Raw genomic sequence first — 27,832 nt, 5'->3', positions numbered from 1 at the left:
GAAAGCAAACTAGGACACTGTCTGTTTTTAAAAATGGTGGCTATTGGAAGCAGAGGAATGGAGGGACCTGGGTGGCAAAGGGGAGGGGAAGGGAGAAAGGGGAACAGGATCAGGTATGGGCGAGGGAACAGGAGAGAAGTCCAGAGGGCCAGGAGAATGAATGGAAATGTACAGCCTCTGGGGGTGGGAGGTGGGGGGACCTGGGAGGTGAGAGACTCTCAGGACTCAATGGGGATGACCTTAGCCAAAATGCCCAACAATGGGGACAGGGAACTCGAAGAGTCCACTTCCAGTAGACAGAGTCCAAGCGGAAGAATGAGGTTACCACCCACAATCGAAATGTCTGATCCAGAATTGTTCCCATGTGAAAGAACTGCAGGGACAAAAATGGAGAAGAGACCGAAGGAAAGGCAGTCCAGTGACGGGCCCAACTTGGAATCTGTCTCATGGTGGGGCAGCCAGGCCTGACACTGTTACTGATGCTATGGTGTGCTTACAGACAGGAGCCCAGCATGGCCGGGAGCCCCCGAGAGGCCCTACCAGCAGCTGACTGAGGCAGATACAGATACTTTCAACCAACAAGCGGACTGAAGTCAGGAACCCCTATGGTTGAATTAGGGGAAAGATTGAAAGAGCTGAAGGGGAGGGAGACCCCATAGAAAGACCAGCAGTCTTTTTTTTTTTTTTTAGTTTTGTTTTGTTTTGTTTCTTTTTTTCGGAGCTGGGGACCAAACCCAGGGCCTTGCGTTTGCTAGGCAAGCGCTCTACCACTAAGCTAAATCCCCAACCCCAAGACCAGCAGTCTTAACTAACCCAGACCCCAGGGAGTTCTCAGAGAACCACCCAGTCAGCATATACTAGCTGGTCCAAACCCTCCCCCGTTCCACGCCACCCCCGCACATATATATAGCAGAGGTCAGCCTGGTGCACCTAATCCTCCAGAGACGTGAGGCCCCAAGAAGGGGTTATATGGAGGAGGAGAAGAAGGGGAGTCAAGGGGGAGGGGGAATGGGGTGAGAACTGGGGGGAGGACCAAGAGGGGGAGCAATGGCTGAAATGTAAATAAGTAAAATTAATTTTTTTAAAACAAAAAGGTAGATGGTGGCATTCCAGATATCCTCTGGCCCTCACACACATGTGCACACACACACACACACACACACACACACACACAGAAGCATTAGTGTGAGGAGTATACACAGTCTATACGCAACATGCTGAGGCATACATGTTCACCCATACACACACATGAGCCAGGACACACATATGCACTGTGATCTCTATGTGAAGAAACCAGATCCCCCAGGGAAAGAAACGTCCCTTGGTTTTCCCCAGATTCCAGGTCACTGGGCGTCACACCTGGAACTTCAGGATAAAGGAATGGCTGGACCTAGAAACTCCAGAAGAAAGTCCAAGTGTGCAAGCATGTGGTCAGACACAGGATTTCCGTGTAAACTTCAAGGAGCGATGAGTGACACTTCATGCGATGAGTGACACTTGATACGATGAGTGACACTTCATATGACATGAAAACCAACATTGCTTCATTTTATTTCTACATAAGTGACAGCAGGGAGTCCTGAGGACGGTCAGAAGGCCCCGGGACCATGGGTCCTGGCTGAGGCTTCCTGCGAAGACTCTGCTATTGCTCAGGAGTTTCGAAGGGCAAGAAAATTGTAGGCTTCCTGAGCTGTTGTGGAGCACAGAAAGCAGGTCATTCAGACACAGATTCTGTACACACACCCCCCACAAAGGAAAATCTATAAATCAAGGAGGTTTCAGAATCAGTTCCCAATCCCTAGTCCCACCATCCTAAGAGTCAGGGCTTGCCTCGTCCACCCACGAGTTTCCTACCGCCTCTTCTAGCAAACCCCTGCTCTGACCCGAGGGGCCCCTTGACTCTGCCTCTAAGTGAACAGGTTCACACCGCTCGAGTTCACAAGACGCTAGTCCTCTGGCTCCTGAAACGCCCACGAGGATAGCTAATCTATTTGCTTACCCTTCATCTGCAAATACCGGCTGAGCCCCTGCCTTGTGGGAGCCACTGTGCCATGAGCTGAGGGACATGGACAGACAGTTCTGTCCTCAGGCAAGGGCCTCTGTACCAGTACCGTCTGTCCACAGGTTCATCGATAGCCCTGGGTCACCCAGGGCGGACCACACCGGCAATAGCCTGGGAAGTCGCTCAATACAGATCATGGCTCCTCACCTTGGGTCGATGGGCCCAGGGAACCTGATAATCCTTTTGTGTAGGCTGTGGTATCCTGTAGATTGCTTGCTAACAACTCCAACCTCTATTGGCTGCTACCGGAAGCTTCTACTAAACTGTGGTCTTCAAAGATATTTCTAGGCGTTGTCCTAGGTTGAGAACGACTGACAAAGAGATTCTGGGCTTGTTCCTCCTCTACCTCTCAGAGTAGGGAATCACCAGATGTAGGGATTCAAGGGACCACAATTCATAGGCTATCAGTGCATGGGGAAGCTTGAGGATTACTTTAGAAAGCCTTTCAGATGTGTGTGTGTGTGTGTGTGTGTGTGTGTGTGTGTGTGTGTGTGTGTGTGTGTGTGTATGAATAACAGGTACTTAAATAGGGTTTCATGTACCTCAGGGTGGTTTCGATCTCCATATGTAGCCAAGGATGAATTGAACATCTGATCCTCCTCCTTCTATCCCTCAAGCTCTGGGATTACAGGTGTGCACCACTACACAGAGCTTATGCCATGCTAGAGGCTGAACCCAGGGCTTTGTGCATGTGAGGCAAATAATCCACTAACTGGGAGGCGTCGCCAGCCACTCTTCTGAGCAGTTCTCAAGAATTAAATTATTACCAACTCGATTTCCGACATTTGGACTTACTGTGTCCTGTGTGTGGACGCTTTGCCTGCGTGGATGTCTGAGGACCACATGCCGGCCTGGTGTCTACAGTGGCCAGAAGTGTCCGATCCCTTGGAGCTGGAGTTACAGACAGCTGTGAGCTGTCAGGTAGAAAGGTGCTCGGAACTGAACCAGTATTGACTGGAAGAGTAGTTGGCCTCTTACCCCCCTGTGCCATCTCTCCAGCTCTACAGTTTAAGGTTTTAAGAATTGGCGCTTCTCCATGCATTTTGGCCTCTGAACCCGGACCTTCTCCCATGTTGGTTCCTCAGTAATTACATCTAGAACCCACTCACTGATATTGGAGCACTGCCTCAGATGCGCGATCGCTACGACGTACTCCTTGCCTAGATATTCCTCCCATGTGATTTTGCTGGGGAGCTTGGCCAGACACTCAGTGTTGTCATTGAACAGAAGGTTTTTGGTTTCAGACCTGAACAGGCAAAACTCTTCTGGACACCTGCATCCATTTCTCCCAAACTGAACCTGTGCCAAGAGAGCCAACCATCTGTGAGTAGTCAGAGAAGAAGGGAGTGTGGGGACAAGAACGGTAAGGGTTTCTCCATTTTGGGTAACCAGCAGAGCTTAAAAAAAAAAAAAGCAGCAGTGTTCATTTCCCTGTCAGGGATGACCCTTCCCAGCCGTGCTCCCAGCACCGTGCTCCTCCCCAGCAGCCCACTGACTCCGGCGAGGGCCCAAGCCTCACACCACTTCTGACCTTGCCTCCTATGTCTTTCCTCCTACTAAATCTGGTACCACATCCTGTAGAACTTCTCGCTGGTGATTAGAGGTCAGTTGAGGATTTTTGAGCTCCTACCCTGAAAGTCGATCATCTAGAACATTCTAGCATTCCAGCTGTCCAGAAGGGCGATTTGAAAATTCCCGTGTTTCTATGAACTGGGCCACTGCAGGACATTCAGCCTCTCTCGGCTGCAGTCCCTTCTCCTTACTCAGGGTTGTTGGTCTCAAAAGCATACCCAGAGCCAGCATGCTACGAAAGGAAAAGAAAAACCAGAACAGGGAACACTAGCACGCAGTCATCCCTAAGTCCACGGATGTGCGGATCCCTACAAACACTATGACCAGCACAATGTTGATCCACATGAGGCAAGAAGGCAAGAAGGAAGTTTAGCTCAACACAACTCAGTTCAGTAGCCAGTGTTGGGTCAAACTTCAAAAACCTGACACTGGGAAGTCTGTTTGAGCACAGTACAATTTAGTGTGTGTGTGTGTGTGTGTGTGTGTGTGTGTGTGTGTGTGTGTGTGTGTGGTGGGGGAGGGGGAATGTTTCTTGGTGATAATTCAACCCTGTGTATACAACAAAGCTTAAGACACAATTACAAGAAAACTTGTAAAGTACAAGACATCTTCCATAAAGATGGCTCCTATAAATCCAGGGAAACAGTGAGAAGAGTCTCGGGAAGAATAATGTTATTCTGAGACAGACATATAGTCTGGGAGCCAGAGTGGCCTGGCTATTCAGATAGCACAGAAGTCACCAGGCTGTTAACCACATCAGTTCCCGACCCTCTTGGCAGAAACAGGTCATACATCTCCCCCTTGAAGAGACAGCACTGTGTGTTTAATAGTCCTGCTTCTCCTAGTGTTCGTCTGTGAACACAAGGACCTCGTGTCTCCTACTCATGGAACACCCCCTGGGTTTGCTGCTTCACAGCCTTTGTCCTGGGCATTGTTTCCCCTCACCGCTCTCTCTCTCTCTCTCTCTGTCTCTCTCTCTCTGAATTACGAGAGGGAGGAGAGATCAATCAGAATTGCCTCCCGACCACAACACAAAAGTCTGGGAGCAGAGAATCCAGGCAGAAGTCTAGCTGGTTCCAAGAAAGACTCACAGCACAGAGCAAATGCTATCCCCATCAGTCAAGCAGAGGGCTAGAGAGAAAAGTTTGAGTGGACGAAGCACCTCCTGCCACAGGAGCCAGTGCAGTGGAGAGCGGGGAAGATCACGCCGGGAGCCCCGGTGGTCCATACCTGTTGGTAAAGCAGCTCTTGCTGAACGAGTCTCGCCTTGTCCTTCCGAGCTACTACAGCATGGTTTGGGGCTACGGCTAGGTGGCAGTTCTTAGCCTCAGTCACAGGCTTCCGGGTGTCATCAAGGCACAACAGCTCGAAGTCGTCCAGCTTCAAGTTCTTAGCCCACTTGTCAGCATTCTTCCCTGGTGAAGGAAAGGTGCCATTAACCATAGCTAATCTGCCAGGTCAAGGTAGGACTGTTTTCAAAAAGCACATACGGGCTAGGATGATATCCAGGAGACAAAATGAAGCTTTATCCTTCACAAGTTATCCAGGCAACGAATATGCTGAGCATAGCCATAAAGGAGATTCTTATTCAATAAGAAGTTCATGCACGTGGCTGATTCTGACAATTATGATGCTACAATAAAGAAGCCAGCTACAAAGGGCCACAGGTGACGGTTTCGTTTGTGAGAACAGACAAAGCCGTGGAGACAGGAAGCACATGTTGAAGGAGCAAAGACAGTGGGCTGCCAGCAGATGTGAGGGCTTCTTTGCGTTATTCAAATGAGTGTTGTGGAGTCGGATTGCACCATTGGTGGCCGCACCATTCTCGATGCTAGAACCCACTCAACTGTGCACAGACAATGGGTGGATTCTGAAATAACCAAGTCGTGTCCCAGTCAAGCTGTTAAATGTTCTTTGAAGGGCTAAAGAGATGGCTCAGAGGTTAAGAGCTCTGACTGCTCTTCCAGAGGTCCTGAGTTCAATTCCCAGCAACCACATGGTGGCTCACAACCATCTGTAATGAGATTCGGCCTTCTTCTAGTCTATGGGTATACATGTGAGCATACATGCAGGCAGAACACTGCATGCCTACTAAATAAATAAATCTAAAATAAGTTCTTCTAAGTGTGTAGTGTGTGTGCATATGGTTGTAGTGTGTGTGTGTGTGCGGTGTATAGTGTGTGTTGTAGTGTGTGTAGTGTATAGTGTGTGTGTGTAGCATGTAAGTGTGTGTTGTATGTGTACATGCACGTATGTGCAGGCATGCTTGCCTGTGCAGTTATGTATGGAGGTCAGAGGTTGACACCTGAGTATATTCCCCAATCACTTCTTTGCTCATGTTTGAGACACAGTCTTCCATGGGTCTCAGAGGCCACTGACTAGAAGGCTCAGGATCCACCTGTCTCCATTCCTATCCTCCCTGGAGTTGGCGTTACAGACTCATGACTCTTCATCTGCCTTCTTAAATGGGTGCCGGGATCCAAGCTCATGTCTCAGTGCTTGTATAACACGTCCAACCAACTGATGTATCTTCCCACCCCTCCTCTATACAAAACAACCTCATCTATGCAATATATTTTCTAATAGTTTCAAAAAGAAAAAGAAGAAGCACATTGCGTATCCTTTATTCAAAATTTTTGGGACTAGGAATACTTCTGCTCTGGCCGTTGTTCAGATTGTTGAATGTTTGTATGTGGGGATGGCAATGCAAAAATAAAATATTCCGCTATGTTTCATACGCAAATTACAGATGTGGCCTGAAGGTCATATTGCCTAGTGTTTCCAAAGTGACTGCAGCCTGGCTCTGACTCATCAGGTGAGGTCAAGTGTGCAGGATTTCCTCACGTGTTACATACTATGTGGTGTTGAAAAACTTTCTAATCCGAGAGCATTTCCAAGCTCAGACTTTCACAATCTTTTCTGTCTCATTTCAGGACAACATGGAAAAAATGGGCAACTCCATGGGCTTATCAATATGTCTAGTTAATTCCAATACATGTAGGTATTAAAGTTAAATTTGACATCAGTCGACCCGACCCCTGAATATCACACAGGCTGCCGTAAGTTCCAAGTGTAAATGGGGCACACCTGAGTGTGCACACACAGGCTCCTCAGGCAAGCTTCTGCTTGACTCTCCTTCCTTGGGAAACACCTCACCACCCTCCTGGGTTTCCTCTACTTAATACAGAGCAGTTTGGCCTCAGAGGTCTCCTAACACACGCATGACCACCGAAGGACAACAGGCAGGCAGAAGGGAAAGGAGGAAGGGGCTGGAATGAAGTTTACTGAACAAAGCAGTAGGTTGCCTTCAGAGGCAGAGGCTTGGAGGCTGAGGAGACCTAATGGAGGAAGAGCAGCTTGAGCAGTAGCAAATGGCTGGGTTGGGCGCCTCATTTGTTTTCCCAATCTAGAGACCAGAAGAGGGAGGTTCTTATTCAAGTGTTGGCTGCCACATTACCTTCATAATCTACATGTTCCTGTGGAGTTTTACTCATTGACTCTCAAGGAGTTTCTGGAGCAAGGCTTCATATGGAGATGAAGAAAGGCCTCCATTTCCATCTTTCCAGAGGGGATCTTATCTGCATGCATTCAGTTATTATTACCGTCTGTTCTCGTTTCATCTGGTACAGACAGACAGTGAATTTCTTCATTCATGCACCTGCTACCAACTACGATGGGTGTGTGTGTGTGCGTGCGTGCCTGTGTGAATGTGCGTATGTATATGTGCATGCCTGTGTGAATGCATATGTGTGTATGTGGATGTATGTATCACATACATACTCATGTATATACTCATGTGCAGCAGCTCAGTGCTTGTGTGTATGTATGTTCATGGAAACGTGTATATATGGCTTGTGTGTATATGTGTGTATGTGTGTGTGTGTGTGTATATATATATACATGTGTGTGTGTGTGTGTGTGTGTGTGTGTGTGTATGAATTGCTTCAAAATCCCTGTGACACTACACATGTCCTTACACTGCCTGCAACAGCAGAGACTTGAGACTTTGCCAGCTGGAGTGGTTCACGCCTATAATTCCCAGAACTCCATTTCCCAAGGCAAGAAGACTTCCATGAGCTCTGGGCCCATGTGAGGTACATAGTGAGTTCAAGTTACAAAATGAGATTCTATCTCGATAGACAGGTAGATAGATAGACCGATGGACAGACAGACAGGTGGACAGACAGATAGACCTAAAAGACTTTGGAATTCTTTTAGTCAAAAGTTTGAAATAGTTATACTCTCTCTCCAAATATGAACCCAAAGACGAGGGAACGTTAAGGGTGCCAAACCCTGCTCTGAAGGAGGAAGGACTGTGTCCACATACCGTCTGTATTCTGCAAGACAGTGGCGTCCTTCAAAAACGCGACATTTCCTGCCTTCTCAGCCAGACACCTAAAATATTTACCAAAATAAATATGCCACAAGGGGAAAAACCATTAGAACTCTCATAAATATTTGTGACATGCATTCCAAAAACTAAAACTTAAAAGTAAACACACGAAAGTTGAAACCATTTCCAGGGATTTAAGATTGAACACGGCAGACTGCAAGCATCTGGGGTTTCCTCTCTCTCCTTCCAAAACCCCAGTGAGACGACACCATGAGATTTCCCTTGTTTAACCCATAAAGAGAAGATGATAAAGACCCCTCGGAATCCAGGAAGGCAATGGCCAAGCAGTAGGGGCCTAACTGAAGGAAGAAAATGTGACTTGAGGTGGGGGTGGGGGGTCGGGTAGCAGCTCAGACTGGAGTTGATGTGCAACCTCAGGACTTGAGAAAAACTCAGCAACTGGAAATATAAGGCATCACTGAGAGTGGCTGAAAACAGAGCTTACTCGAGTTGCCTCCAATCCCAGGCAGTAGCTCTCTCACCCCAACCATTTGGGAGATTGAACCCTAACATAGTACAGCATAGGGAAACAACCCCAGTAGAAGGCAGAAACACAACCCAGAAAACAGAAGGGGAGCTGGGTACAGCGGCCTATGCCAATGAGCCCAGTACTCTGGAAGCTAGGACAAGAGCATTGCTATGAGCATGAAGCAAGTCTGGGCTATAGAGTTAGACCTATGGCTACACTCCCCGCCCACCCCGCCCCCCATCCACAGAGAAGTAAACGGAAGTCTGTGATCTGGAAGATGAAGTCAATCCTTGTGCACCGCCCAGGCTGTCCACCCCCAAGAAGCGGGCAGTGAGACTCTTCATCAAGGGAATCTGATGACTCCAAGAAAATATCCAAAGACCCCGATGTTAGGTTGCACAGCCCCTAAGCCCTACAGCCCGGCCCAGCCCCTCAGTCTGGAAAACTGATGGAGAACTAAGAGTCAGCTGGGGCACCCACCCACCTCACTGTCAAATGGGCAAAGGCCATCGGGTACCGGAAGGGAGAGAACATGAAGTGATACCGAAAGAAATCGTGCTCCCAAGATTCAGAGACAATATAAGGGAGAGGATTTTTTTTCTTTTACAAGCTACACTTATTATCATTAAAGATGTGAAAGAAATGAGAAGCATTCATGAAGCAAGTAAAAGAAGGCCCCCAAAAGGAATAATCATAATACAAAGAAATGTTAGGAAATGTCAAGAGGAAAAAAGAATAGAGGCTAGAGAGGAGGCTTGATGGTTAGAGCACCGCTGCTCATCCAGAGCAGCCAGGTTCTAGCACTGCCATGGAGGCTCTCAACAATCCATCACTCCGGTTCCAGAGGATCTGACTCCCTCTTCTTGGCTCTGAGGGCACCAGGCATGTAGGTGTCATGCAAGCAAAACACATATAAAATAAATAAATACATTTTTTTAAAAAAAAGAAAATAAAAATGGTCCTCACCATAAAAATGCTTTAAAAACGACACAGGATTAAAAGATTGAACCAATTGAACCAAGCAAATGTTACAGAAACTAGAAGTGAAAATGTGACTAATGGGTTCTAGGAACTCAGATCGTGACCCGCAAGAGTCTGGGGTTTAAAAGACGAGAGCATAGAAAGTGTCAACAAAATAGTATGAGTAGTTTCCTTAATGTGTGCACGCCTGGTGCCTGCTGAGGCCAGAAGAATGCTTGTGAGCCACCATGTGGATGCTGAGAACCAAGCCCGGGTCCTCTGTAAGAGTTGCCAGGGCTCTTCGCTGCGGGGCCGTCTCTCCATTCCTGGAAGGGAGAGCTCTCAATGAGTCTGGGAACTAAGGAGAGCAGAGGAACGCATGGAATAAGATGAGCTGTGGAGGAAAGAAACAAGTGACAGAGTGCAGGAGAGCATAGTGTCACGTGTCCATTTGGAGACACCATGGTGGAAGCCAGCATATCGTATTCGAGCCTGAATAGGTTTTAGATAAAAATGTAAGAGAAAAGCAAGACTCCTGGCTCCAGCTGGCGACCATTTTGTTATATAGACCCCAGTCTGGATTCTAGACATAACCGAGCAGAAGACAAAGCTTTTAGTGACTATGAAAACAAAGATGCAGATATCTCCAGGGAGAGAATAACGTGCCGCAAGTCTGGGGAAAACAGATCCCAGGATTCCCCTGGGTTCTTATCAAACTTACCTAGTTAAAGATTAAATCTTACCCATTAAAGAGTAAAGGTTTTCTATTTGTGAATCCTTAAGGACATGTTTTGTACACTTAAAAAAAATCAATGTTTACAAACCATTCAGAAATAGAGCAAAAAAAAAAAATTCATTGTTTCACAGGAGCAAAATTACTGAGTTTGTATCTAAAAGTCCAAAGTCCCGTTTGATTATTGTCATCTGAGGATCTGTGGCAACATCTGGTGTTAAAGGAAGAATGGAGGAAGGAGCCTCCGAGTCGGCCTCACACCCTACATAGTGCCAGGAGAAACGGTACCCAAATGTGAGCTGCACAGCCATCGTGACCCAGGCAGCGCTGAAAAGGGGCGGAATCTGAAAGCTAACTTTTTGTTGGTCTTGTCCATGTTACTGTTGGGAAATAACACTGTAATATAGCTTTCTCTTTGTCACTTCTTTTTTTTTTTAAGACCTATGTGTCTCTCTCTCTCTGTGTGTGTGTGTGTGTGTGTGTGTGTGTGTGTGTGTGTGTGTGTGTGTGTGTACATATGTGCACATGTGGGTACTCTGGATGAAAAAGGAAGACACAGGAGCCCTGGAGCAGGGATCCTGAAAGCTGAACTCAGTTCTGTTTGAAATGGCAAGCACTCCGCTGCTGAACCATCTCTCCAGCCCCTTTAAGGCCAAAATCAAGGAGAAAACTAAAAAAACGTGAGATATAATGGTGATCTGAGTGAGGAAGAAGGAAGGGTGGTGCTCACTAGAATTCTCTGAAAGTCACTGAAACACTCTCTCTCTACCTGTTGGCTTTGAGGGTGATAAGTCCCGTGACCCCGAGGCCCTGCCCTCCAACCTACACTCTCTGGGGTGTTGGGAATACAGGATGCTCTTGTCTCTGCTGCCCCTTTGATTCTTGACTCTTCTATGACACCACCCCACCCCAACCACAGTGCCACTTGTTGAGAATAAGGGCTGAGGCCCTGTGCTGGTGGCACTGTGCTCCAGACTCACCTGAAAGCCCCGACGTAGCCTTGGTACCTCTCTTGGCTGTTGGGGTTACACTTATCCTTACCGTTCTCGTCACCAATACACAGGGCACAGAGATTGGAATAGAGGAAAGACCCAGGGGCGCAGCTTTTGTTAAAGAATTCCTCTGGACAGAGGAAGAAGGTAAGTTAGTGCTTAGGAACACAGTCAACACAAAGTCTTTACCCAGTAGATGGCATAGAGTGATGTCAGCTCAGTATGTAGACATCACAGGTAGGACACTTGTCACCCCAGAATGGCATTCCACCACCAACCAAAGACCCACCAGAAATCAGAAAGGCCTTGGACCCTAGGGATGGACAGGATATCCGGCTAGTACCCAGGAGGGCTGCACCTGTGTAGGTGGGCCTCTTGCTCCTCAATCTGACTTCTTTCTATTTTTTTTAAAATCAGAAATAGAAACCCAGGCTTCCCAATAGGAAGAAGGTGCCTGATGGCTGTTATGTCCCTGTAGCTGGTACATGCATGGTACTAGGTACGTATACTGATAATGTCCAGGAGTGCGGAGTGCCTACTCTCTGGAAACATTCTTAAAGAGGTTTGTTTGTTGTTTTTTTTTTTTCTCTTTTTTCTTTTTTTCGGAGCTGGGGACCGAACCGAGGGCCTTGCGCTCGCTAGGCAAGCGCTCTACCACTGAGCTAAATCCCTAACCCCGGTTTTTTTTTTTTTAAGATTTAATTCATGTATGTGAGTACACTGTCACTGTCTTCAGACACCCCAGAAGAGGGCATCAGATCCCATTACAGATGGTTGCGAGCCACCATGTGGTTGCTGGGAATTGAGCTCAGGACCTCTGGAAGAGTAGTCAGTGTTCTTAACTGATGAGCCATCTCTCCAGCCCAGGTATCAGTTTTTTATACACATGAAAACATTTGAAAAATGCCTGTTTTATTGCACTCTTGCCTGTATTAGAAACCCAAGCTATCTTATCAGATTTACGATTACAAAAAAAAAAATTACATCTGATTGTTAATGATTCCGCTAGCTGCTAGCTCATAAGGTTGAGCGGATGATTTAATTAAATGATGTTGCGATCTGGGTTTCCATGGGGTGGGGTGGAATTGGGGACGTGTAGGAAGTGTTCTGTACGAAACATCCTGTGCAGTCATGGCTCCAGAAAGCCTAATTATTCTAAAATAGACCTACAAGCTACAACCAGTCAGCAAATCTCTTATCCCTCCCTTCCCTAAGGTTCTCAAGCACTCACTCCCAGAACCAGGATGGCCATCCCATGAGACCACCCCATCCATATGCTTACTAAATTGGCAGGAGTTGGTCTGGTTGACAAGCAGGCCCATGGGAATGTTCCAGCCCGCGGTCCTGTCCACAGCGGTGTGGCAGGATTTCTTCCCTCTCACAGTGCTCCAGGTGAAGCCAGTATCTTCTTTTCTGACTGCGGCTACAGCAAGGTACCCTTGTGCAACAGATGACAGAGAGACAACCTTAGCTTCCAGGTGCACATGGATTCTAGTACAATGTCTCCAACCCAGGCCAAAAAGACAACAGGGTTACATTATCGTGGATCATATTGTTAGGAAAAAGAAAGAAAGAAGGGAAGCAAGGAAGAAAAGAAGGAAGAAAGGGAGGAAGGGAGGGAGGAAGGAAGGGAGGAAAGAAGAGAAAGAGAAACCAACAAGTTGCTCTGTGTCAAGGGAAGACCAATCTGAATAGTTAAATAAAATAATATGAAAAATTAATCCTCCAAGCAGTTACAGGCCACTGTCCTCACAGCCACATAGTGATGCTGAGTTGGAAAGCTTTACCCAGGGGCAACAGACCCTGAACAATGAGATCAGCCTCAGCAATGCATAAATCACACACATGGGCAAGCGCTGTGATGGTCACTGCATAAGCTACATGGCTGCTGAGGTCATGCACCCAAGGAGCACCCAGAGCTGGGTGCCACCAGCCCTGCACAGTGCTGGAGTTAACATGGTTGCTGTCCTCTTGAAGTTATCTGGCACTCCAACTAAGGGCAAGTATCAAGGTTTCCAATGCCAGCTCCGACTCCAGAGAGCAGCTGAGGCTAGTGCAGAGCCCTGGGCTTGATGAAGCGAGAAGCCCTGGTTCAAAGCCAGGATCTGCACCAGGGTTGTACTAGTACGAGTGAGGTCTGAGGCACTGGGGCACTCTCTGGGCCACTGTTTCCTCGAATGTACAGAATGGGGAAAGCAACGTTTCTCTTTCCACATAACCCTGTGCCAAGAGAGACCATATGAAAGTCCCCGCCCAGCGTGAGGATCCATTCAAACACTAAATGCAATTATTTCTCCGTCAACCATTTGGATCTGTAACTGACAGTTTCCGGTCTCAACCTCTGTGTGGTTGGTGAGGTTTCTACTGCTTCTTTTTGAGGAGTGACTTATTTTTGCCCCTGACTTACCTTCTGCTGGTCTGTCCACACAATCAGAGCCATTGCTATTGGGGGATTCTGAAGGGATGAAGAGAAGCAAAACATCACAGACAACACGGATTTCCCGAGAGGCCACAAACTTTCAAACGCCCACGATAAGAGATCAAAGACTTGATCACCTCGGTCTAACAACACTGCAGAATTAAATAGACGTTTTCATTATAGACATGGACATGGATGGCCATAGCAGTGTTAGCCACAGTAACCACCAGGTGGAAATCGCCCAACTGCCCATCCACGCATGAGGGAGATGGTGAAGAACTGTGGCGGGGGCACACGATAGAATATTATGCAACCACCAGTCTGGGTAATCAAGAGCCACACATTTGCGTGAGTGACTATCACAAAGAGGATGCTGGGCAAGGCACACGAGACAGCAAATGCTCGACTCTTTTTCCATTAGCTTAAAAGAGAGACGAGGAGATCTGTGTCTCTGGAAGCCAAGAGAGTCACTGTCATTTGGGAGTATGGCGACAGCAAGGTACAGGGTGACTTCTGGGTGTCAGCACCTGCATGCTATCAGTGCATTCATGCTAGCAGCATATGCATGCTGTCAGTACATACCTGCTCTCGGCACATACATGCTATCAGTAGACACCTGCTCTCAGCACATACGTGTTAGCAGCACATGTGTGCTATTTGTAAAGTGTCACTGAGTTGTTTACTTACATGCTTTTCTGTGTTTTTTAATTATGTATGCATGTATGTATGTGTGTCTGTATGTATGATGTGGTAGGTGTACATAACCTGTTGTGTGCATTCAGGGAGGGCCTCACACAATTTGTGGGAGTTGTTTCTTTCCACCATGTGGGTCCTAGGCACCCGACTTAGGTCATCAGGCTTGGCCGCTGATGTCACCCGTACCAGCTGAGTCATCTCACCATCCCCAAACTGATTTTATTTTTGCTTTAATCGAGAAGTAAACTGCCGTGATTTGTCGATCTGGGGGATGGGATGAAGTGGGTGTCATGGCCCCCTTCATTTGTCCCTTCATCTGATTCTCTCTCCATCTTCTCCAGGATCTAGTGAGTGGCATGACACCTCCCCACTCCCAAGTGAACCTCGTTTGACATAACCTAGGAAGGACATCAACTCCACTTACTCTGGATCTCTGCCAAAACTGGAACTAAACCACACTTGCCCGCAGAGTAGATATAGCCTCCATCCAAGTTCATGGCATCAGCATCTCCCATCTGCAAAGAAAGAGTCAGTGGTTACCCACACCGTAGAAAGCGGCTGTCCTCAGAGCTCTCAGGGATGGCCTCAAGACACATGCCATTTAAACGTGACACCCCCCAAGGAAATATGGTGTGGACTCTCAGTCCTCCACCAGTCTCCTTGTCTTTGTCATCCACACACCTGAGACACTAACTCTGTCTTCAGAAGAGAGCTCTCCCTGTACCAAGCACTCCCGACGCTCCTTTCTGGACCGGCCTCATCCACGGAAGACATGGTGAGAAAAACTGCTCTCTGCTTGCTTCTGCTTCTTAGCAGGACACTCGAAGTGGTACCCAGAGGTTGGATGTCAGATTGACCCATGAGAATGAACAAGCCACACCCCAGTACAGAAACATGAATTTATCGGGACCGCGGGCTCTTTTTGCCCAGTCAGCATTGTTTTACAACGGTGTTAAAAATGACTAGAGAGGACTAGAGACTTGATTCAGCAGCTTCGAGCTCCCAGTGCTCTTCCAGAGAACCTGGGTCTAGTTCTAGCACTAACATGGCAGCCCCAACTGTCTCTAATTCTACTTCCAGGGGAATCCGACATCCTCTTTTGGCATCTACATGCATGTGGCTCCCATACGCACTCAGACAGTCACACATACACATAAAATAAAATAAGCATTTAAAACTGTTTCCCAAGAGTAAGCAAGCATCGATGTGGGGAAACAGCCATGATATACTACGTATTTGAACAAGGGATCAAAAGTATCTAGCCCGTACAATCCGGAATTGCTCTGGGCTGCACGGACCGAGAAACCTGGTATGGGGAATTTCAAAACTCTCATTGTAAATATTTCTATGTGAAGTTTCATGCAGGGGTGTGTGTGTGTGTGAGAGAGGGGGGGGAGGGAAAGAGACAACTGTTCCATATTTTCCAAATTAACCTAATAACCCTAAATTGTTCTTTTACTGAAAGGGGCAGAATTTCCACAACAGATTGTTTTTCAAACCTAGAAGGCTGCCCCTTCATGCAACACATGCACATGAGTGGTCCCAAGCCCTTTTGGGTGTGTTCATTCTTTGCAGCGGTCTCTTGGGTGACCAACCCCACTGTAAGCCGATGCCCTCTAAGAAGCCCACTGCCCACGGCATGTGTGATGCTGGCTCCCTACCGTGATAGAGAAGATGCACTGCTCCGTGGTGGTGCATGAGATGCAGGTAATCTTGCCAACACTCACTCTGCTCCACTGGTCACACTTGAGCTTCTCCTCACTGCCCACGGCACACCACGTGATCCGGGCCCTTAAGGCCATCACATTCTCCTTGCCTGTGTGGGAGGACAATGGTGAGGAACACTCAGGCGCTGCCTCATTTCCACCTCTGCCCTCCTTGGGGATCAAGTTCCTGTCCAGATCTTCTGAGACAGAAGAATCTGTGTGAGACCTTCCTTTCCTCACATCACAGCCTCCAAACCGACTTGGGCTGGAGTGAAGAGTTTCTGTTTCTTCTTCTGTTCTTTCAGAGGGCTTCCCTGGCTTCCAGTCCATCCATCAGTCCTCAGTGTAGCGACGTGCCTAATGTTCTGTCCCTCAGAATAAAAGCTCCACGGTATGGAAACTGGTGTATACCCCAAAGGCTGGCTTAGAGGACCTTAACTCAGCCCTGACCATCCACCCATAAGGCCCACAGTCACCAGCAGGTACCACAGTACAGCCTCCTGGTTCACTCAGACTTCCTCTCTAAGTCCTCACTGGATAAACATAGCCAAGTGTATTCAGTCCATTATAATCTCTCCAGACAAGTTCGAATCCCAGCACAGAAGGGGTGCTTCACCTAGCCTCAGGAGTAATGTCCCCAGAGTCTGCTTTTCTTGGTGCAGGATTCTTTTTCTCACTTAATAAGAGGCCTTGGGATCCTGACAGACACAGAGGAATACGGAAGCGCATTAATCCAGTATCTGGGACTTTGGGACTTTCCTTTTTTTTTTTGGAGACATTTTTCATAAAGGTCCTGACTTGATTGACAGAGACACTTGTATGTGTGTCAGTCCTACTAGTGTTGGAGAGACCATCCCAGAATGGAGCTTACCCACAGTTTACTGCCTGCTCAGTAACCTTAGGCTCCTGCCTGGAGTTCACTTACTTTCCTTCAAGCTCTTCAGGGCCATGATATAACTGAAGGTCAGGTAAAGCCAAACATTCACTGTAAAGGGAACCCTCACAAAGCCAATGACAGAGTCCTTGAACAGCAGGTCCTTCTGTCCCAGATAGGAGCCAAAGAGCTCGAATTTTGATGTTTTGTTTTTTCCAAACATTTCCTGTTTGAGGAAAAAAAAATAGAATTATGGTCACCAGCAGTAGGCAGAAAGGAACTGAAACCCAGTGTAGGAGCTGGGTACTTGGGATGTGGGGATAATTCAAATTAACAGTAGCCTCTGGTGATATCCAAGCTCCCAGGGATTCTGCTCATTTCAGAGACACAAGATCAACCATAACTTACTCATCAGAACTGTTTTGTCCCAAGGTCTTTGGGGAACCTAAGAATAACATCTTGTACCCTACCTCTGCTTCTGCTGGAGCCCAGGAGAGCCTGCTAAGGGCTGACACTTGAAGGTGGTTCCTATGTCTCTGCTATCCCAGGGAGAGTCAGGGCCCACAGTCCTTAAACTGTCAAACTCTCTCTACTGCTGAAGTTTGGGAAAGAGAGGCCCTGCCCACCCCTAAACCTAAGAAGGTGAGGGGGACTGTATGTGGGTATACCTGTGACAGGTGGAGAAGCTCCCAGATGGCACTGTCTTTTTCACTTCTGACATGGGCTACGACAGCACGTGAAGGGATTTGAGCCAGGTGGCACTCCTTGTACTCTGTCACCGGCTTCCAGGTGTTATCTGGGCAAAGCAGCTTGTACTGGTCCCATTCAGCTTCATTGGGTAACTCCTCTGGGAGGAAGGGGACCATGTAAAGGTGAGCTGACAAGATGAGCTGACCCTTGGTCCCAACTTTGAGCTGTGGCTCCCCTTCTCCCCAAGAGAATTCTGATCAACAGAACTGTTAAACTGAATCAAAAAGACTGAGTCGTTCCTAAGCACTCGGAAGAGTAAACACATGTATGTGGCAGAAAGGAGGGCAGCCATTCCTGGGTGTCCGTCATCAGACTGACAGAGAAGTTAAGTGTGGTAGACCTATTTCACAGACCATTCTGCTGTCAGAACCACAGAGTTGCCCGTGTATTAAAACCATGGATCACTCTCAGACCCTCAACGCTGAGTGAAAAACCTTGAGCTCGCACCTGCTTCTAGTGCTTAGTAAAAACCTGTGTGAACGTAGAATCCAGAGACACAAGCCGGCAAAGTCTATGTTTCGAAGGCGTGTGCACCTTGGCGAGCACAGGACAAGCTCCTGGGCGAGAGTGTCTACAAGGGGGAAGAGAAGGGATTGGGAGTGGGAGGTTTCAGAGTGTGAGGTCGGGGGACGGAGAAGTTGCTCAGTGGTTAGGAGCACTGGATTCTCTCCCAGATAAACCTGGGTTCAATTCCCAGTGCCCACATAGCAGCTCACAACCATCTGTAACTCCAGTCCTAAGGGATCTTGCCTCCTTGGGTACCAGGCATGCATGTGGTTCGAAGACATACAAAATACCCACGCACATAAAATCAAAATTAATCTTAGAGCAGTTTTGGTGTTTTGTTTTGTTTGTTTGTTTTGTTTTGTTTTTAAGAAAAACCTAAGAGAAGAGTTAGACCAAGTAGGCAACTTGATCAGGATGTAGCTGAAAACTGAGGAACCTGATGACCTGCACATCACAATTAGGATGACAGCCAATACAGACTGCCATGCCCATAGCTTCTCCCTTTCCCTTACCAAATATCGTGCTTTCTCTGATAAAAGCCACATCTCCAGCGTTGTCTCTCAGACACCTGCGAAATGAGAGGAACGCCATTAAAGGTGAGGCGTCCCCAGCCGCGTGGCTCTTTCTCTCCAGACGGAGTGTGCAAATGTTCCAGGGCCAGCGAAGAGGTAAGGGAAGTCACTCCACAGACGTGCCTGAGCTCCAGGAAAGGACTGGAGAGGAGGTGCTGAGCCTGGAGGAGGAAGTCACCCCCTCCTACTCTAGAGAGGCCTGAGTTGGACTAAATATCAAAGCCACAATGACTGCCCCACCCAGATGGGATGGAGACAGGGAGGAAGTTATCTGGATAACCCAAGAGACTAGGACAGCAAGGTCAGGTGTGAGGTGATCTGAAGGGGCTATAACCAGGTTAGCGTCCATCCAAGGCATATAGCGTTTGGGGCCTTGTTGGGCCTCTAGGGGCTGGAGAGGAGTATGCAGTAGAGAGGCCAACCACTTCTTAGGACTTGGATTCTCCATCTGCACATCAGTAGAACCAAATCTCCATCCCACACCCTGGCCTGAGGCTGGGCAACCTGCAACCATGGGCCACTGTGGTTAAGAGAATGGTATCACTCACCTGAAGGCACCTGCGTAGCCAGCGTATGGTTCCTGGGGGGAAAAGTCACATATGTGTTCTCCTTTCCCTGCACACAAGCTACACAACCTGGGAAATCTAGACTTGCTGATACCAGGAACACAGCTCTGTGAGAAGAACTTGGATACCGCTGTCAAACACAGAGAAGTAGGCCACAGGGTATGAGCCAGTCCCAGCCACTGAAGCCCTGTCTCCCAGCAGCAGCCCCTCCTACCCCGCCCCTCCCCCCCAGACCGAGAGCCCCTTCCTCCACCAGGGACAGAGATGAGTGGGCTTTGGAACTCAGATGTGCATCTTTGTCCAGAGAACGACTACTGGCGTCTCCCAGAGCTGTGGGTGTGATTTGATTAGCCTCCCTCTGCTCAACTTGGAATCCCATCCCAGAGTGGCTACAGCGAGACTAGAAACTCCCAACTGAGACCACTCAGGATACCCCCCCCGCCCCAAGTCATTTTTACCTTCCTCAAGGGATACAGATTTCTCATCCCAATTCAGGTATGGACGAAGTGCCCCTAAAGGGGCTATCCACCCTGCACTAGTGTCAAAGCCTGCATGGCAGGACTTCAAGCCTTGGAGTTGGTTCAGACGAATGTCACTGCTGTTCTTCACGACGGCCACCGCATAATAGTGAATCCGGGGCTCTGCGAAGGAACAGAGGGACTAGATAGGGCTTAACCAGGAGGAGAGGCAGAGGAAGAATCCGTTCTACCCAAACTGCTGTAGGAAGGAGGCCCAAGCACCAGGCGGATCTGTCTTCTTCCAGAGTCCAGAGACTCCGTTCCCCAGCGTGTGACACTGACAAAGATCTCCCCCCCCCCTTTTTTTTTTGGTTCATCTACTCCCACTTCACAGAACTCACTCCACAGCCACAACACAGTCTTGAGGTTTCAGAGTCCCCAGGGAGAACTCACTCTCTTTGGTTCCATAGACTTCGGCAGCTATCGGCTGCAGTTTGTAGGGAAAATAGAAATCGAATATGGCGCTGCCAGAAAGAGTCATGGCGTCGGCTCTCCTCATCTGAAAGAAAATGGGTCGGGCAGGGCTCAGGAGAAGAGATTTTGGGGCTTCAGGCTGAGCTAGCCCTTTCTATGTCCGTATATCCTACCTAGAAGATGACGGGCACAGGGTCAGGGGTCATTTGCTGTAAGCAGTAAACGCCCCACCCCCACCCTGCCAGGGCTTTAACTCCTGAAGTTGTGTGTAGCCCCTTCACATGCCTGTCCACTTCAATGACCTTTGGTCACACTGTCACCATCTTTTGTATTTAAAGCTGTTTGTCCCACATTCATTAGCCCCCACCTTGCCTCCACATATATTTTTAGTCCTGGAGATGTATGCGGTGTGTGTGCTCACACCCTGGGGGAGATGGATGTGTAGAAGCCTAGCATCTTTTTTTTTAATATTTATTTATTATGTATATGAGTACACTGTAGCTGTCTTCAGACACACCAGAAGAGGGCATCAGATTTCATTACAGATGGTTGTGAGCCACCATGTGGTTGCTGGGATTTGAACTCAGGACCTCTAGAAGAGCAGTCAGTGCTCTTAACCCCTGAGCCATCTCTCCCACCCCAGCCTAGCGTCCTCTTCCATCTCTCTTTAGCTTACATTTTGAGACAAAATTTTTTGCCAACCTGGAGCCTGTCCGTTTGTGTAGACCTCCAGTCTCTGCTTCCTAGACCCGAGGACACATGGGAAAACCACTGTCTCTAGCTTTTACATGGCTGCTGGAGGGCAAATAAGTATCCCTTTAACGTCTCGAGTCCCGTCCATCCCTATCAACAGTTGGGATACAGCATTCCCAGCTGTGCCAGGCTCATCCCCAGCTGTGCCAGGCTCACCCCCAGCTGTGCCAGGCTCACCCCCAGCTGTGCCAGGCTCACCCCCCAGCTGTGCCAGGCTCATCCCCAGCTGTGCCAGGCTCACCCCCAGCTGTGCCAGGCTCATCCCCAGCTGTGCCAGGCTCATCCCCAGCTGTGCCAGGCTCATCCCCAGCTGTGCCAGGCTCATTTCTCAAGGGTCTAGAGACATTACACGTCCATCAAATATGGCCTCGTAGGCTTTTAAAAAAAAATAGTTCCTATGAACAATTTGAAATAAGACCCCAGTTACCCACTAAGAGACCTCTCATTCGTCTTTCTTTCGATATCAAGAAACACCAGTTCCTGTGAGCTTTCCTTCCTTCAGGTTGGAGCACAGCTTACCATAATCTCCTGGATACAGTGAGGCATGAAGTACTTCCTGGCACATCTAAGCTTCGGGACACCCGCTTTGTTCAGCATCTCTTGCCACATGAAACATTTTTGTGCCTCATTTCTTGATATGGTGCACCATCGAACAACTGTATCTATCCTAGCTAGAAAGGGTCCTGGGAGAAAGAGAGAGCAGAGTCCAGCAGTGTCGGTGGGAAAGACCTCCTTGATGTCTGATGGCATTCTGTAAACTGCCCACAGTCACTGCCTTCCATCCCTCCATGTTACATGGTCATGTTCAGTTGCTGTGCTCTGGTTAGGCTAAGCTGCTGGACCACAGGGAACTCTCCTGGCCAAAGGGATGAGATTCAGACAAGTTAGAGGTGAAGGAGCCTCTAGGTTATTTTCCTTCTTATGACTAACAAGTTCCCTACCCACTCCACCCCTCAAAGACAATCCACTCCAAAGAGCATTTGTTGACCTCCATCAGCCTTGCCCTAGATGAACCTGGCAGGGAAGGAGGAAAGGGGCATGTGGCTCGTGTTTTATTTATATGCACGCCGGACCTCACTGCTGCAAACATGAAAAACTTCCTACATCGCTGAGACTGTAAAACGATGTAGCCGCTGTGGGAAACAGGTTGGCAATTGCACATAGAAATAAAAGCATAGATCTACATAAAGGTTTACTGCTAATATTCAGACCAGCATTGTTTAGATAGGAAAAAACTCAAAATGACAACAGCAACAAACCTAAGAAACCACTTAAACCATGAATAGGAAAGACTGAACAAAGTACAGTACATCCACACCATAGAATATTCTTCAACTATAAGATGTATCACGCATACACGTAACATAATTAGACAAGGAAAGCCAAGTCCAAGACAAAATAATTCCACTTTTTTTTTTTTTTGTCTCTATTTAGCCTTGGCTGTCCTGGAACTCACTATATAGACCAGGCTGACCTTGAACTCACAGAGATCTGCCTGCCTCCTCTGCCTCTGCCTCTGCCTCTGCCTCTGCCTCTGCCTCTGCCTCTGCCTCTGCCTCTGCCTCTGCCTCTGCCTCTGCCTCTGCCTCTGCCTCTGCCTCTGCCTCTGCCTCTGCCTCTGCCTCAGTGCTGGAATCAAAGTGTGAACTACAACACTTGACCAGAAAAGATAAATGTACAGATAGAAAGTCGGTGGTTCCATTGTGTGAGTTCTGGGACTAGACCTGGGGTCTTCAGTCTTGGTGGCAAGCACCTTTACTCACTGAGTTACCTCATCTGCCCTTCGGTGTGATTTTTGTCAACACCTCCCCAACCCCCCCCCACTCCCACCTCCCCGGCCATACGCTCCAGGTGCCCTGTAGCTTTATCAAATCAGGTGACTTTCCAGCTGAGTAGTCGTTGGCTTTAGAATTTGAACCTAGGCAGTTGGGCACCAGCACCACTGACCACTGAGCTAGCCTGCCTGTATAAGATGCCCAGGTTAGACGTGGGGTGCAGCAGCAGCAGTACTAAGAGAGGGTGTAGAGTCAGACTATGGAGGGTCCCCAGCTCTGATACAAAGAAGCCTTCTTTGGAGGCTGTGAAGCTGGAACTCACGGGAGAATGGTGGCAATGGGAGCACTGCCTAAAGAAGGAGCAGAATGGGCTGACAGCTAGTGACTAAGCAAAGGGGATGTGGCCGGAGACGAAATGAAGGAAAGGACGGTCTGTATGCAAGAGGGGATATGTGCTGGGAATGGGGAGGGGCAGAAAAAGAGTAAGCTCTGGAGGTGAAAGGAGCCCACAAAGAGGGGGCCCACATCTCAAGGCAAGGAATACACAAGCAAGGCAAGAGGCCAAGCTGGAAGGCTCCTTCCTACTCCTGGGTGGTGTGTAACCAGGGTGACCAAAAGACCAAGTGCTATGCCAAGATCTTCAATTCCCACCCTGCAAAAGGAGTGGTGAGTACAGAATGCACTCCCTCCTCAGTCCCTGTAGCACCTCCCTCCCTTCTCCGCTGGTGCTAAGGTGCTAAAGCCCTCAGCAGCCAGCAGTCCCTAAAAGGGGCAGGCATTCCCTCAGTAGCCTGGTGTTTCCCTGCGACTAGGACTGGGTACCACTGCAGCAGACAAGTACTCCCTGAAGCAGGTCTGTGTCTGCCATTTTTAAAACAAGGAAATCAAGGGTCAGAAGGGTAATGCAGGCACACAACCCTGGCAAAAGCTCGCATCTAAACTCAGGTGCACTGTGTGTCTTAAACAAACATCTCACCCTCTCTGGGCCCAAATCTTCCCTAAATAACAGAAGAACACATTTAGTGCCCAACTTCCCAGCAGGTGACATCCCCAGGCACTTGCACTCACCAAGGACCCCAAGAAACATCAAGACAGTGATGAACGGCCTCATGTCTGTGGTCGGTCTTCGGAGACCTAGGAGGCAAACCTGGCTTCTGCACCCTCCCTGGGGCCCTTTATGTGTGCTGGATGACCTCACGCGTCTGGCCCCACCCTGTTGCCCAGTAGGCCTGCCTTTCAACCCCATGGAGTCAGGTGTGCTAGTTCTTAGAGGCCAGGCTCCAGAAGCCAGGAAGGAAGAGACAGGGACTCCAGTACCTACCACCCAGGCTCTGGTGCTATAGGAGACCTAGTGATTTCCTTACTCTCCACCCAGCTTCTGCAGGATTGTTGACACAGTCCCCAGGTCTTGTCCTTTCTCTGTTTCCACTGCCTTCTAGAGGTGGGACATGGGGTAGGAGTCTTAATGTGTGGATTACCTTGACCTGTGACACTTAAGCCACACGCAGCCGGCAAACCCCCTTCCTCCTTGGCTAGACAGAGTGGTAGATTCAAGGGAAGAGGCAGCCGCTCTGTCCTGGCCACAGAGGAGACAGCTGCAGGGAGGGCAGAGTCAGTCTAGATTGCACACAGGATTCCTGTGGGGTCCACGCTCCCTTGGGATCCACAATACATACAGTCCCTGAAAATAATCTAGGGCTTCAGAAAGGAATGCCACACCGCGTTGGCCTGTGTCCCCCTCACTTGCTAATGAGGAAGAGGCCCTGACATTTGGTTTCTTTTCTTTCTTTTCTTCGTTCCCTCCTCCATCCTTTTCTCCCTCTGTGTGTCTATCTGTCTGTCTGTGTCTGTCTCTGACTGTGTCTGTATTTGTGTCTGTGTGTATGTGAGAGAGAGAGACAGACAGACAGAAAGATTTGCGTATGTCTGCCTGTTTGTGTCTGTGTTTGTCTCTGTGTGTGTGTGTGTGTGTGTGTGTGTGTGTGTGTGTGTGTGAGAGAGAGAGAGAGAGAGAGAGAGAGAGAGAGAGAGAGAGAGAGAAAGTGTGTGTTCATGTGTGGTATAGAGAGGAGAACTTTTTTAATGTGTGTCTTAAATGTCATATTATGCAGAAGCCATCTTTAATGATATATTTGTTTAAAATTATTTATATGTGTATGTTGAGGGGTGATGTCGGGGTATGTGCACATGAATGCAGGAACCCATGGAGGCCAGAGGTTCGGACACCCCATCACTGGAGCTGGAGTTGCAGGCAGTTATGAGCTTTGCAACACAGTGCAGGGAACTGAACTCTAGTCCTCTGCAGGAGCCGTGTGCACCCTTAACCACTGAGCCACCTCTCCAGCTCCCACAATGATGCCGTTCTTTATAATTCAAAAGCTAGACTACCGCTTCTGAGAACATAGCTCATAAATGTGTTCCCATGATGTGCAAGGGCTCAGAATCAAGGCGCTTCAGGCACAGCAGCATGTCGTACACCCACAAAAGCTATAAATGTGCCATTTGGGGTTTATGACCTCAAGTGTGTTGCCCATACTGACAGTGGGGCAGTTTGGGCCTTCAGAGAGAATATGATAACCCTATCAGCACAGACGTGAACTTAGCTCAAGAGTTCACACATGAAGCAGTGAGGTATTAGCCTGAAGGAACCCATGGCCACTGGAACCTTCTCTTGTGATTGCAGGCATGAATAATGCTTAAATCACTGGCAATAAGGAATATTTTTCTGGACCAGAAGGTACCCTAATAAGTCAGCACTGCCAAAGGACACTCAGCCCTAAGGAGCAGGCCCAGCCTGAGCCTGAGGGCTTTCATGCCTGGGGCTGAGTCTTAATGAGATCCAATCATGAGGTCAAATCAGGTTTCCTGCTTGCCTGCACAAAAGTGGTTTTGGTGACCAATTCGGGGTCTCTCATTTGGAAACAATGTATCACAACATCAAAAGCTGCTTTCATCCGTAATGGCAGGGAGTCATTTCAAAAGATTGTGAAGAGGTGTCTTTGTATCTGAACTGGCCTTGCCTTATTGTGATTATAAAAGAATTGAAAAGTATCGCAGCCCACATCTCCAAGAGCCAATTAGAGAAGGGGCGGCTTTAGAGGTGCACTGGTTGGTTTGTCAATCTGACACAAACCTAGACATCTCTGGGTAGAGAGAATATTAACTGAGAAAATGCCTTAGTGAGATTGGCCTGCAGGCAAGTCTATGGGGGCATTTCATTGGTTAATGATTAATGTGAATGGGTTTGTATTTAACACAACGCTTCTCAGGAGACAGTACTCGGTTAACATAAAAATGTCTCCTTTAACATTAGATCTCTTCTCTAGTTCACATATTAGGTACATTGAGTACATTTTTATTAAACTTCTGCTCCTCGGACACAAAAGTTTCAGTCTGGGGCTATTTAATGTGTAACTGCACTATTAACTTGGAAGATAAGACAGAAACCCAAGAAAAATATTGGGAGGTGCGTGCCCTCCCGGATTCCCTCGGTATGGCCGATAATCTGATGGTATTTCTGGGCTTGAGTACTTCTTCCTTCCTGTTGGAATTCTAATGGTGTGAAAGGTTACTTAGGCAAATTCAAGCCATCTTATTAACTCTTCTTCCTAAGCAGCAGATACAAATTATAAACTGCACTTTTCGATGCTCTATTTGTGGCAAGGGAAACATTTGTTCTCTCATTTAATAATGATCTCTTCCCGCTGTATGGGAGATAACTGGGGATGTAAATCCACTGTTGTACCTCTTTGCTGGCATGGGAGAGCCCAGGCCTCCCTTTAGCCTCAATAGGACAGTGGTAGTCAGGGTGTCCGGGTAAGGTCCGATCCAGACGGGACCTTCAAAGTTGATTTTATGCACACACCCCCAAGCAAGTTCAAATGCCTGTGTTGCCCAGAGACAGACATGAACAGTCGTGTCTCCAGTTTCTACTGATTCAAAAGGCACCACAAATACATTGAAGTCAGAACTGAGGCTGGGTTGAAACTGAAGACGCGCTGTCACCTTTTTTTAAGATTCCTTTATTTTTACTTTATGCATCTGGATGTTCACGCAGTTCACATGGAGGCCAGAGAGGGCGTCAGGTCCCTTGGACCTGGAGTTACAGTTGGTTGTGAGCCACTGTGTGGGTACTGGGAATCGAATTTAGGTCCTCTGGAAAAGCAGCCAGTTCTCTTCACCATTGAGCCTTCTCTTCGGTCCCTAATGCTGGGGCCTTGAGGCTGAGCTTTCTGAAGCAAAAGGTCTATGTTGAAGTCTACCTGATTGAGTCTTCCTTTCTGGAGCTCCAGGTGCTGAGGCAAAGAGATCACATGTGACACAGCCTGCTGAAAAGCAGCTTCTACAGGAAGTGTGATGTTCTCCCTCATTCTTCTCCCTGCTGCCTCCCTTGTCACCCCATCCCCTGTCTGTGCCTTCCCTCCTCCCCCATCCCCTGTCTGTGCCTTCCCTCCTCCCCTGCATCCCCTGTCTGTGCCTCCCTCCTCCCCTCTATCCCCTGTCTGTGCCTTCCCTCCTCCCCTCTATCCCCTGTCTGTGCCCTCCCTCCTCCCCTGCATCCCCTGTCTGTGCCTTCCCTCCTCCCCTGCATCCCCTGTCAGTGCCTCCCTCCTCCCCTCTATCCCCTGTCAGTGCCTCCCTCCTCCCCTCTATCCCCTGTCTGTGCCTTCCCTCCTCCCCTGCATCCCCTGTCAGTGCCTCCCTCCTTCACACAGCTCCTCTCCCTGCTTTCATGTCATGTGTTTATCTCTCTTTTGCTCTCCCTTAGGAGTTTTTCTTCCCTCTCACAGCTCCCTCTCTAGTTTCCTCTCTCTCTCTCTCTCTCTCTCTCTCTCTCTCTCTCTCTCTCACACACACACACACACACACACACAAACACAGGTTTGCACATGTGCACACACCACTACATGCATACATACCATACACACACATACCACACACACACCATTCATACACACATCACACATATACTCACATGTACATGCACATACCATACATGCACACAGAGACAAACCAGACACACATAGAGAGACACACGTGCACACCCAATGCATATATACCCCCCACATGTATATACATGCATCACACACACACACACATT

The 27,832-nt window shown here is 48.3% G+C and overlaps 1 protein-coding gene across 4 annotated transcripts; it reads right to left on the bottom strand.

Moving 5' to 3' along the window:
* Positions 1-15: 15 nt before the first annotated feature.
* Positions 16-23,896, bottom strand: Ltf (lactotransferrin). 4 transcript variants are annotated; one of them, XR_015626551.1, is made up of 18 exons: positions 23,800-23,896; positions 21,476-21,639; positions 20,183-20,288; positions 19,730-19,912; positions 19,254-19,401; positions 18,646-18,701; positions 17,545-17,723; positions 16,928-17,102; positions 15,958-16,112; positions 14,721-14,811; positions 13,589-13,636; positions 12,464-12,619; positions 11,170-11,311; positions 7,962-8,029; positions 4,865-5,049; positions 3,594-3,866; positions 3,172-3,361; positions 1,523-1,690 (listed from the first exon to the last, which is right to left on the bottom strand). XR_015626551.1 is itself a non-coding variant. In NM_001106864.1 (17 exon segments), coding segments are annotated over 17 exon segments (2,130 nt in total). In that variant the 5' UTR covers positions 23,843-23,880; the 3' UTR covers positions 1,053-1,649.
* Between the last annotated feature and the right edge of the window lie 3,936 nt (positions 23,897-27,832).

Source organism: Rattus norvegicus, chromosome 8 (genome assembly GCF_021556685.1).
Source record: "Rattus norvegicus strain SHRSP/BbbUtx chromosome 8, alternate assembly SHRSP_T2T, whole genome shotgun sequence".
Classification (NCBI taxonomy): Eukaryota; Metazoa; Chordata; class Mammalia; order Rodentia; family Muridae; genus Rattus; species Rattus norvegicus.
Note: the sequence above shows the minus strand (reverse complement) of the source record. Positions and strands in the feature narration are given on the sequence as shown.